At 38.6% G+C, this 13,648-nt stretch overlaps 1 protein-coding gene across 1 annotated transcript in view; it reads left to right on the plus strand.

Moving 5' to 3' along the window:
* The window catches only part of DNAH12 (dynein axonemal heavy chain 12), a 314,549-nt gene that overhangs the window by 185,791 nt on the left and 115,110 nt on the right, over positions 1–13,648 (plus strand). The window contains 2 exon segments of the mRNA XM_030206132.1: positions 8,378–8,556; positions 10,154–10,346. Of these exon segments, the coding sequence (XP_030061992.1) occupies positions 8,378–8,556; positions 10,154–10,346 (372 nt within the window).

The following is a 13,648-nucleotide window of genomic DNA, read 5'->3' on the forward strand; positions in this document are numbered from 1 at the left end:
AAAAGAAAATCTTTTTCTTTACTTGTGAGATAGCCTGCATCACATGCTAAAACGGTGATTTCTTCGATTTCTTTCTGTATTTTCTGTGTAGGATCTTCTTCTAATGGAATATAATAATTCTTGTCGGTAATCTGTCTATTTACCTCTTGTATATATTTGGATCTATCCATGATCACTATACCTCCTCCTTTGTCTGCCGGTTTGATAACAATTTGTGTATTTTTTGACAGATCTTGTAGAGCGGAGTATTCAGCTTGTGTCAAATTGTGAAAACTTTTTCGGTGATGACTTTTCTCTATACTTTCTATCTCTTTTAAAGTACATTGATAAAATGTGCTAATAATAGGATCGGGTGGTCCAGGGGGAAACCATCTTGTGTTACGTTTCAAAATAGAAGTATCTGATGTGGCTGAAGCATCTCTGAAGAAATGTGTAATTTGTAATTTCCTAAAAAATCTAAAAAGATCTATTCTAGTTTGAAATGGATCATATTTAGACGTTGGAACAAAAGACAGACCTTTTTGTAAAACCTGTATATGTACTTCTGACAATTGTAACTGTGATAAGTTGAAAATAGGAATTTCATCTTCGCATCTACTATGACCATTACTTAAGTCCATCTGTAAATACAAAAAGGGATCTATTTATCCCTGGTCAAAATCAAAAGTATATCTAAACAAAAACAGGAAACATACTCAATCAAGATCCAGACCAAGAGACCCCACAGGACCACCCATCAATAATCAGCATGTTACTACCACAGCATCACATTCCCGGAAACGTATCCGTAGTGATTCCGGGGATCTGTTTACCTCACCTCCAAGCAGCCCTATGGTTCACCATAGAGAAGAAACAGCAGAAGCTTTTTTAGATCGGATTCTACCTATTCAGCGACAGAGAAATATAGAGAGAGACAGACTCCCCTCTCAGCCCTACGACCATCCACAAGATTACCAACAATACAACAAACCTTTTACACACAACAGAGGCAGAGGGAGAAGCCGAGGAAGAATGCGAAGACCATACAACATTTACAGATGGACTTAAGTAATGGTCATAGTAGATGCGAAGATGAAATTCCTATTTTCAACTTATCACAGTTACAATTGTCAGAAGTACATATACAGGTTTTACAAAAGGTCTGTCTTTTGTTCCAACGTCTAAATATGATCCATTTCAAACTAGAATAGATCTTTTTAGATTTTTTAGGAAATTACAAATTACACATTTCTTCAGAGATGCTTCAGCCACATCAGATACTTCTATTTTGAAACGTAACACAAGATGGTTTCCCCCTGGACCACCCGATCCTATTATTAGCACATTTTATCAATGTACTTTAAAAGAGATAGAAAGTATAGAGAAAAGTCATCACCGAAAAAGTTTTCACAATTTGACACAAGCTGAATACTCCGCTCTACAAGATCTGTCAAAAAATACACAAATTGTTATCAAACCGGCAGACAAAGGAGGAGGTATAGTGATCATGGATAGATCCAAATATATACAAGAGGTAAATAGACAGATTACCGACAAGAATTATTATATTCCATTAGAAGAAGATCCTACACAGAAAATACAGAAAGAAATCGAAGAAATCACCGTTTTAGCATGTGATGCAGGCTATCTCACAAGTAAAGAAAAAGATTTTCTTTTAGTTTCGTCCCCAGTTATACCGACCTTTTACATTTTACCCAAGATCCATAAATCAACATCAGATCCACCAGGACGACCTATAGTCTCAGGGAATGGATCCGTTTTAGAACCTCTATCACAGTTCGTAGATTACTTTTTGCGTCCATATGTACCCCAGATAAAATCATATGTGAGAGATTCTACTCATATTCTTAATATGTTAGAAGACTTTGATAAAGATCTAACCAATGTCATATTAGTAACTCTTGACATAGATGCTTTATATACGAATATACCCCAACTTGAGAGTTTAGCAATTATAGAAAAAACTTTACAGAACAGAACCATTTTAAAGAGAATACCCAATTTTTTGATTATGGCTTTTGCAACATATGCCTTAACTAAGAATTATTTTGAATTTCAACATAATATTTACCAACAGATACGAGGCACAGCCATGGGTTCTCCTATGGCTCCAGATGTTGCAAACTTATATGTGGCAGACTTTGAAAATAAATTTCTAGTGAACCATCCCTATACATCTCAAATAATCTTTTATAAGCGGTATATAGATGACATTTTGATTTTATGGGAAGGTGATGAAAAACGGTTATTAGAGTTCTTTGATTGGATTAATGGTCTAGATCAACATTTACAGTTTAAGATACAATATGATATGCGACAAATTTCATATTTAGATATTCAAATTATTAAAACTCCTTATAGATTAATTACACAAGTCTTCAAAAAACCGACAGATCGCAATACCTATTTGCATTTTCAAAGCTTCCATAATAGAAGTCTCAAGACTAATCTTCCATACTCTCAATTTTTAAGATTAAGAAGACTTTGCACAAATTTTGAAGATTTTGAATTTCATGCACAAGAGATGTCCCAGCGCTTTATCCAGAGAGGGTATCCTACTAAAGTAGTAGAACAATGTAAAAACAAAGCAAGGATACAAGAAAGAGAGCAATTACTCACTCACAAGAAAGAGAAGAAAACTCCAGAATTAATCTGTACTTTAAAATATTCAACAATTTCAAATCAGATTAGGAAAATCATTCATAAAAATTGGCATATTTTAGAAACTCACACATGTTTTCAAGAGTCTCGCCCCACCATCGCATATGCAAGAAATAAAAATTTAAAAGAACACTTAGTCCCTTCAACACTCCCAGAAGAAACTTTAAGTGACCCAGTATTCTTTGGACACTATCCATGTGGGAAATGCACAGTGTGCAAACATTGCATTACTTTACAAAATTTCATACATCCAGTTACGAAAAAGATTTTTACATTACAACATTCCACAAATTGTACAACCACCCATGTCATATATGTAATTAAGTGTCCGTGTGACCGTCTATATGTAGGCAAAACAAAAAGAATGATTAAAACAAGGATCATAGAACATAGGTCCTGCATAAGTAGGAATATTACGACAGCTCCGTTAGTCAATCACTGGTATGAGGCAGAACATACCATAGATGACTTAAAATTTTTTATCATTAAACACATCCAAAAGAAATGGAGAGGTGGTAATATAGATAATATTTTATTGAAAGAAGAACAACGTCTCATTTATACACTTAATACTGTTTCACCACATGGTCTTAACATGGAACTAGATTTAATTCCTTTTGTGTGATCGGACACATTGTTACACATCATTAGGTTCCCTGTTCTACTTCTGTTAGTTTTTTGCCATTTTACAACAGTTTTCCATAGGTATGCATTTATTTTGAAATATTATTTGTCACATAAAAACTATAATATATTCTTCATAAAGATTCAGAATAATTAGTTTGTTTATTTTCTATTTTTATTCTCTATATCAGAAGCGTTTTCAATACAATATGTTGTCCATTAACGTCTTTTCAAATTTTATTTACACAAATACAAGTTTACAATACCTCATATTTTATTAGTATTACTTGGTCATAATATTTAAACTATAATTTATTGAAGTTTTTAAAGGAACATAAAAGATTATTTTTAATATTGTTTATCAATAAATTTGATTAATATAAGTACAAGATTATAATACCCATATTTTATTAGTACTTTATGGCCATAATTTTTAACGATTACTATTGAAGTCTCTATAAGATCAACATAAAAGATTTTTAAATTTTATTTATTTCTACAATTGATTTTAAAATTATCAATATACTATGATTTCGTTAACATATTTAAGTCTTTTTAGTCAAACAATATATAACATTTTTTACAAACATCCTAGTTCGATAGAACGTCCAAAAACCACATAAAGTCTTTATGTTAAACACAATGAGCAGTAATCTTTCATCTATATTCAAATTAACGTTTTTAGATTTAAAAACAACGATATATTTATATCATCCTAACAATACATCAGTTAAAATATATATCGTTAATTACACGGCTTAGACTACATTGAATCTTGACATAATATAATGTGCTGAATTGTAGTTAACAACAAATGTAGAATCGCTACAGATATTAAAGTATAAGGAATACAGCTTAATTTCACCCTACTGAGACAGTTTATTCTCTCTTTATCCAAAGCCACACATCACCGTTTAAACATTTCAACGACGTTCAATTTTTAATAACCACTAGTTGATGGTTCAATTATGATTAGAATCAATTCGTTTAATTATTTAATTATTAATTTATTAATTTTACAACCAAAAGATAGTGCACAACACAAGTACTTATTTAATAAATAATTTATAATACTTTACTGAGTCTGGTTTATTACTTTCGTTCTATTTTGATTATACGAAAGAATTTACATTTATGATTTGATTGAGGTATTAAAAATTTTTGTATTTAAGTAAGTCAAGATATAGGAAGTGACACGGATCGGCTACAGTTTACTTTTGGCGGGAATAGCCATTTTAAATAATGCGGATATGACGTAAACAGTGACGTTTGCAGTAGTGGATTCATCCCTATAAAAGAAAATACATACGTCATTTAATTTGATTGCCGGTGAACGCCAGTAGCTTTGAAACTCTGCTCCATAAGATATAGCTACACTTTTCACAACAGAATTCTTCATTACGGTAAGGCACCAAATTATATTCAGAGTATATATCGTAGCAGCTATTTGTATTTTTATTCTAGAGATCCTACTTTTTTTACAATTTAAAAAAAACACACATTACGCAGTCAAACATAAGAAAAATCTTTAATAATCTTTATCATTCAAATTCATTGTTCCGCCAATAGACCCGTAATACCTATATCCAGTTGCAAGATGATATAAATGATATTTATAAGACTTTTTTCTGTAGATAGATTATTTGATCTTTATGACTCTCGTTATATATGCTACAGGAATACCGTGTTCCGTTATTATTACAAACAGCATACTGTTGCTCTGCTATAAGACAATACATACGATCTTTACAAGACTTTTATCTGCAAACACACTACTCCGTCTCCCAGACTTTTGATATATATATCATAGAAATCTTTTTTTCCCTGCCATTATTACAAATATATGCATTTCCTAATAAACAGAAATATGTTTAAAACAATACATGATTTACAAAAAGAAATAAATAGAACTATAGTAAGAATTAGAATATTTATTTTTACAGTTAACATATTCTCTCCTCTTTTACCATATAGATTGTTATTAAACTACGCACACAGCCTTTTTAAAGGTAGAGTGTTATTGAATGACATTTTATTGAATTCCTTACAAGAATTTATATTGCCAGAGAACATACACATGGTGTAACAGGTAAAAAATAAAAAATTTTCTTTCTCTAAATATGTATTGCATATTAAGATTATATATAACATTGTTCACTTTCAATAATTTAATTTCATAATGATTATTAATTTGGATCATATTATATATATATATATAAATTGAAGTCTGAACACCTGCAGGAATTTTGTCTTTTACAATAGATATAATTAGTTCATACTACAACATGAGATTTATCGATAGATAAAATGAAAATTAAGTTCTGGAAATATATATATTCATTTGTTCTACAGTTCTTAATAAGTATGTAATTAATTCATGAATCTTCTTTGTTATAGCGACTATTTACTGTAATATATTTGTTTCCTTGTTGTTTGTTTTTTGTTTCTATTGTATATTAATCTATAGTATAAGAGACAAAAATTGAGATGTTTCAAATTAAATTGAATTTGTTTTATTTAGACTCCTGATGCAGGCCGGTTTGGCCGAAACACAGCTGTGTCGAGTCATATCACCTTAATAAATTATATTATTTTAATTAATTTTTTATTTTTTGCATCATTCTTGTGTCGTCTTTTTCTGATTTTTAATTTTGTTTATACACACATTTTGTGTTTCATTTTTTTATTTTTAAGTGTATATTTTTGGATTTTTTTCTTTATCACATTTTTTATGTTTTTTCCTGTTTTCATCTTCCTTTCTATTTTTTCACTTTATTGTTATTTAGTGTCATCTTCGCTGTTTTTGTTTATTGTTGTTTTTGCGAAGACAGGTTTCTTCTGTATTTGGTACAATTCAGGAGATGGATACAGAGAGCAGGAATGCCTCAGCCATGCAGTCAGCTTCAGAATGTTGGAGGTGTGTTTTATTATATAGGATGAGCAATTTAAATAGCTCTAATACATTACAAAATAAATTATGACTATGTTAATATATGAAACTGTGCATTATGAGTGAAATGTTATAGCGGGTTGCCTGGGTTCAGAGTGCTAGTAAGCACCTACTTAGACCCCATTTATAAAACCAATGCATCTGTTTTCCCATGGAAATCCCTTTGATAGATGTACCTTCTAAGAGCAATTCTATAACTGCACAAATGTAGTTACACATGTCATATACACATAAGTTGTGAGATAATTGGCAGTTATGTGCTCATGTGCACTATTCACCATTTTAAAAAGCAGTGTGTAAGTGCATTAGTGTGTAACTGCAAGGGGGGCACACATATGGGCGGGACATGGCCATGTCTCCCACATTAGTATCATAGCAATGTTATTTGAATATTCTAATTGTGTGCTTATTAGATATTCCATCACTATTATACTTACATTGCATTATATCTGTTATTTGAATTTCAGTGCTATTAAATGTGTATATTTTTGATCCTGTTTCATGGTAGTCTTATTTGCTGTTTTCAAGTTTTCCTCTTTTATTGTATGCATGTTTATACTTGTACATTTTACTATTGTTATGCTGTTAACAGAATTGTAAGTTTGATGTTAAACTGTACCTACTGTACACCACCTTGGGTGAATCTCTTCATAAAAAGGTGGTTAATAAATCCCAATAAATAAATATGTATGTAACTTAGAAAATACTGTATGTATTTATAAGATCTGTGATGTATAGGCACTCTCACATATACCTGCCGTTAAGTTGACATGAGTGCGCTTAACCTTGTGCACACATCATTCGGCTTATGTTAGTATTCTATAACATTACAGAATTGGCGCTCAGTGTTTCTAACACAGAAGCTTAGAAAATTGTAGGCAGATAAAGACCATAGGACTTCCATGCCATCTATTCTCCCTATCACTCCCTTAGAGTTCCTATGTACTTGTCCCAAGCTCTCTTGAATTCAGATACTGTTTTCGTCTCCACCACTTCCACCAGGAGACTGTTCCACGAATTCACTACCCTTTCCATGAAGAAGTATTTGCTCAGGTTACTTCTGAGTCTGTTCCTTTTCACCTTCATTCTATGCCTCCTCCTCCCAGAGCTTCATTTCATTTGAAAGAGGCTCACCTCCAGTGCATTTATACCACATAGATATTTAAATGTCTATTATATCTCCCCTTCCTGCTTTTCTTCCAAAGTATACATATTGAGAGCTTTAAGTCTGTCCCCATATGCTTTATGACGAAGACTACTGACCATTTTAGTAGCCGCCCTCTGGACCAACTCCATCCTGCCAATCCCCCTCCCTTTCTTTCTACCCTGTCTTTCCTTAACAGATTATAGCCCAGTGTAACTATATCTCAACCATGGGTCTCTGTGAACCATGTCACTGTGATTGCCTTTAAATCCAAATCAGCCTCTTCCATCACAGCCTCAAGATCTACAACCTTATTTCCATTACTTCGGACATTAATATATATTGCTTTCCAGACGTTGCCCCTTTTTCCCATTTGTGTAGAGGTATTGAATACTTCACTTACCTGAGGGTTTGTACTTACCTGGGGGCTTTGATCACCCTGTCCCAACAATTCTAGTTTAAAGCCCTCTTCAGTAGGTTAGCCAGTCTACTGCTGAAGACACTTCTTTCATTCTTTGATACTGTAGATGGATATCATCTCTGCTCAGTAGCCCTTAAAAAAGCATCCCATTGTCCAGGAAGCCAAAATGCTCTTGAAGACACCATCTGCACAGCTACATATTCATCACCAGGATGTGAACTTCTCTGCCTTGGCCTTTAGCCTCAACAGGGAGAATCGACGAAAACACCATCTGTGCACCTGTCTCCTTCATCCTCTCTCTCAGAGTCATGAAGTCACTTTTGATACGTTCGGAGGTTACCTAGCAGTATCATTTGTGCCATCATGGATGAGCAGCATTGTTGGCACAAATGATACTGGTAGGTGGTACCCAGTTATAGAATTGCTCCTTGTACTTTTATTTCCATATCAGAGTAAAATAAGCATAGGTGTTTACAAGTATTAAACACTTCTTGCTTTGAGAATTGTTTTTGTAATTCTAGTAAATATAGCATTAGAATAAAATCTGTAACATTCATGATTTGATTTTGTACTATAGGCTTCTGAGGAGAACCTAAGAAGTCTGCTGTTTGGTGACTATATGAACCCTGACCTTGAAGGAGATGAAAGGCTTTATGCTGAAATTCCAAGTGTTCAACAGTTTAGTGACATTGTGGAGCTGTGTTTGGATGAATATAACCAAACCCATAAATCCAGAATGAATCTTGTGATATTCAAGTATGTACTTTATTTATTTATTTATTTATTTATTTATTGACGGGCATTTTCAAAAAGTCGTCTAAGTCAGAATTGGGACATCCTGCTCATAATGTCCAACCCCCCCTCCCCACCCAATCTATCTCATGGCCAGTTTCAAACAGGAAAAATGTCCAGATTTTCTGTTTGAAAGTGGCTGTGAGATGGACGTTTTTATGCTCAGGATGTCCAAAATGAATAGCCATTTTCCAAAATGAAATATCCAACTTATTAATGGCAAATTCCAGGGATAGGGACGACTGTCTGGAAAATGGCCACACAGACATCCAGGTAGAGCAGAGGGGTAGCCTAATGGTTAGTGCAGTAGACCCTGGTTCAAATCCCACTTTAACTCTTTTATTGTGTAATTGTGAGCCCTCTAGAAGCAGAACAATACCTACTGTACCTGAATGTGCACCACTTCAGTAGCCTTCAGACTTGGAGGTGGCTTATGTATTTAGGGACAGTAGGTATATTTCTGTTTCTGGAGGGCTTACAATTTTAAAAAGGCTTTGAGTTAAAGTGGGATTTGAACCAGGGTCCATTGGTTTAAAGTCTATGAGTTGTGTCGAGTCTTGTTTGATCAACCAATAAAGTACTGACAGCAACACCTTGATATCCTAGTCATTGTGTGCTTGTCTCTTCTGCTGTTCCTTGTTTCTTCTTCAGACATCAAAGGTCCATCTGACCATGTACTTTCCATATATTTGCATTGCTAATTTAAAGAAAAAAAGCAGGATTCCTTTCCTGTAGATACCCCGTCAATCATCTGTCTCTAAGTTCCTCATTGTATTTTGTTATTTATTCAAAAACAATGTCTCTGTTCATGGCCCAAACTCATTTAACTTTGAATACATCTTGGATAACACTTTGGGTGCAGGATGGGGATGGTAGAGTGTTTGTTAATGCTGTCCTCCCATACTTGGTATGTTTATCTAAAGCCCACCCTTCCATTTTTTCCCCATTGAGTAGGATGGCTGAGAGCTAAGAAGAGGCCTCCTGATATTCAGCTAGTGGAAGGCAGCATTTTTCAATGTGTTTACTGTTGCTGGCTAGTTTAGCCTCCAATATTCAGTGCCGGGCCATATTCAGGCACTGGCACTGAATATCGAACTGAATTACTTGGGGATGGCCGCTGGAACCTATGTGGGTCCCAACTGATATTCAGCAGGGGCATGCTTAACTACATTTTAACATAAAAGCCCACCTGTTCCCCCTCCTGGCCTGCAAAAGAGCCCCCCTCCCTCCCTTCCCCAAACAAGCCCCTCCCCCCTGTTTCAAGATAGGTCCTCCCTGGGCTTTCCTCCATCCCTGGTGATGTTTGTGGGGTCATTGTGGGTAGGAGCAAGGGGGCTTTGCTTCTGCACACAATGACTCCACAAAGACTTTTTCATTGGTGGTTTGTGGGGATATTCAATGGCAGTTTCTAGTTAAGTGCTGTTCAATATCCCCACTTAGGTGGCTGTACACAATTTAAGCAGGCAGGAGAGGCTCCTTTCTGCTTAAATCATTTTGAATATCGGCCGGATGGTTCATATTTCCATCACTTGTCAAGACTAATGCTTTTTTTCTGTGCTAGATATGTTTTGGAACATTTGTCTCGTTTATGCCGTATTCTGAAGCAAGCAGGAGGTAATGCCTTGCTGGTTGGTGTAGGAGGAAGTGGGCGCCAGTCCTTGACTCGGTTGGCTACCTCTATGGCAAAAATGAACATTTTTCAACCAGAAATCTCTAAGAGCTATGGAATGAATGAGTGGAGAGAGGATCTGAAGGTAACATCCTGTATTGTGTCAGTTTTATTGTAATTACTGTAATCCACCTTGATGGGATTTTCTTGTTAAAGGCAGAATATTAAATGCAATAAATCAAATCAAAATATGCAACCTAATTTCATTAAACAATACGGGGAAATTTTATAAACTTTCTCCACCTGTAAAAGGTTATATAAAATTACCCCATGGGTTCTGCATGTACAAGTACTCATAGGAACAAAACAGCATGTGATGCGTGTGTAGATGTATAGGTGTATTTGGGGGTGGAGTTTGGGCAGATTCACAAAGTACACTCATTACAGTATTTATAAAATACCAGGTCAATATTTAAAGGAATTTAAGAAGCCAAGAGAGTCTCCTGGTCAGTTAAATTGCTTGTGCAAGGCTATCTACACAATATTTAGTGGCAGTCACTACTAAACTGAAAACCGGCTATTTTATGGGCGGTCTGGGGGCAGAGTTGGCACTTTCCTTGCAAGTTTTCTAGCATCTTAGAGGCATGCACAGGCTTTTAAAAAGGTGCTTGTTTCAGCCAAAGCTTTACACAAGGGATTAAGGGAGCAATTATCTATCTTATGTAATTGTAATTGATCTCACTGTGCATTGTAAGCCACTTTGAGTCTTAAAAGTGGGGTATAAATGTTCATAAATAAATAAATTGTCCTTAATCCACCATTGTTAATCCCTCCAAAAGGAAGAACAATTAAAAATTTCAGCCTTTTACACATCTAGGTTTGTAAAAGATGGTCTAAGATGGCTGCCACCTAAAAGGTCACGGAAGAATAAGCTCCGTTGACCTGGCTGAAATCTACCTGAAAGACAGCTTTAGATTAGCTGAAACAGCTTTAGATTAGCGTTAGAGTAGCTTTAGATTAGCTGAAACAACGAGGACCGAACGCCCGACCCAGAAAAACAAGCGGAAAGCTTCACGGCAAACGATCCTGCCGATAAGGACGATCGCCAGACCAGCAGACTGACCTCGTGGCCAACGGACATTCCGACCGACCTGCGGCCTTCCCAGACGATCACCAGGCGATCCGACCAAAAGCGACAACAGCCAGGCGAGCAGAGCCAACAGAGGAACCAACCAACTTGCGGCCTTCCCAGACGGTCTCCAGGCAAACAAACGGAAACACACCTAGCCACCTGGAAAGCACTCTTACCGAGGCAGACGAACGATCCAGCTGAAATCTGAGCAGTGAGGCCGAGCGGTAGGACCCGATCGGGCAGGGTGGCGGTGAGGTGAGAGGCAAGCAGTGTGGGGTGAGAGGTCGCGGAGGCGAGGTGATCGATGAGAGGCTGTGGGCCACGAGACCACGTGGAAGCCGTTCATCCCTCGTTTCCACTGCCTGGTAACCGGAGCAGCGTGGGCCAGGAGATTGAGGTGGGGTGAGGCAGCGGGTGATCGGCGCCTGGGAGTGCTGCCACTCGATTGCAGCTCTATCCCTTTAGCGTGGGGAGCCAGGTGACCTGGGGCAGCTAATCCCTAGGCCCTGGTGTTGATCCTTTCCCTCAGACCATTCTCATACCGTCGTGATCCCTGCTGGCTCTGGTCCTTGCCTTGCCCTGCCACCAGCTTGCTCTGGTCCCTCGGCCCTGGCCTTTCCCAGTCCGCTGCTCTGCTCTCCTCTGCTTCTGCTCCTGCCTCTCTCAATCCGTCTTTCCGGCTTGCTCTGGTCCTGCTGCTCCGCTGTCTTCTGCCTCAACTCGTCCCAGCTTATCTGTTCTGGCTTGTTCCTGACCTTCTGTCCAGCCAAGCTTGTTCCAGCTTGTTCCAGTCCATCTGTTCCAGCTTACTCCAGTCCGCCCATTCCAGCCTGTTCCTGTCCCAGCTTGTTCCAGTCCGTCTGTTCCAGCGTGTCCCAGCTCTACTGCTCCGCTGTCTTCTGTTCCAGCTTGCTCCAATCCTTCTGCTCCAGCCTGTTCCAGCCTACCTATTCCAGCTTGCTTCAGTCCATCTATTCCAGCCTGCTCCAATCCGTCTGTTCCAGCTTGTTCCAGTCATACTGCTCCAGTCAGTTCCAGCTTGTTCCAGTTCGACCGCTCCTGTCTGCTCCAGCTTGTTCCAGTCCTACTGCTCCAGTCTGTTCCACTCCTACTGCTCTTGTCTATTCGTCCGTCCTTCTGCTCCAGCTTGCTCCAGTCCGTCCATTCCAGCTTGCTCCAGTCACATCGCATCTGCCTGCCTGCCATTAACCAACCTGCCTGCTTGTCAGCTTATCAACCTGCATGCTTGCAGCCCATCAACTTGCATGCTTGTCAGCTCACCAACCACCTGCCTGCCTTCAAGCCTGCAGAACTACCAAACTGCCTCCCCGCCTGCCGGCTTGCCAGCCCATCCACCTACCTACCTGCCAGCATCACCTGCCTGCCTCCCAGCCCATCAACCTGCTCATTAACCTACCTGCCCCTGCCCACCCATCAACCTACCTACCTACCCATCAACCTACCTACCCACCTGCCAGCCCCTCTACCTACCTCCCCATCTGCCATTCCCCTCAATCACTACATCTGCTCCTCAGTCACTACTTATGGCCCCTATACACATTCTCATCGTCCTATCCCTTCCTAATCTTCTCCCCCTCCCCCTACCGCTGTTTACCACAGGGACTCACTGCCCATCCTTGTCCTCTCCCATCCTGCTCACTACTGCAACACCCTACCCACCCCGCCCATCCCTTCACCATCTCTCCTATCCCCCTCCTCCCTCCTAGCTCTCAACCTTCATCACTTCCTTCCTGCCATTAACCCATCCCCATTCCTCCTAAGCGCACCCCGTCTTCGTCGCCTTTGTCGCCCTACCTCCCCCTCCCTCCTCCGCACTCTTTTGCTCATTCTCCTGCTATCTGCTGGAGACATCAATCCCAATCCAGGTCCCCCACACATGTCCTCGTCTTATCCATACAAACGTTTCCGGGATGTCTCCAATCTCATCTCTATTCCCCTCCTCCCCCCTCCTCCCTCCCCTTCTCTTGTGCCCTGTGGAATGCCCACTCTGTATGCAACAAACTTTCCTTTACCCATGATTTCTACATCTCCCATTCCCTTCAAATGCTCGCCCTTACCGAAACCTGGCTCTCCCCTGATGACTCTGCCTCAGTCGCAGCCCTTTGCCATGGAGGTTATCTTTTCTCCCATTCTCCCCGCCCAGTCGGCCGCGGTGGCGTTGTCGGGTTACTACTCTCACCCTCCTGCAGTTTTCAACCTCTCCTCCTACCGCAGTCTCACTGCTTCTCATCCTTTGAAGTTCACTCTATCCGTCTATTCTACCCGATGCCACTCAGAGTTGCAGTCATATACCG

The sequence above is a fragment of the Microcaecilia unicolor genome, chromosome 6 (assembly GCF_901765095.1).
Source record: "Microcaecilia unicolor chromosome 6, aMicUni1.1, whole genome shotgun sequence".
Classification (NCBI taxonomy): Eukaryota; Metazoa; Chordata; class Amphibia; order Gymnophiona; family Siphonopidae; genus Microcaecilia; species Microcaecilia unicolor.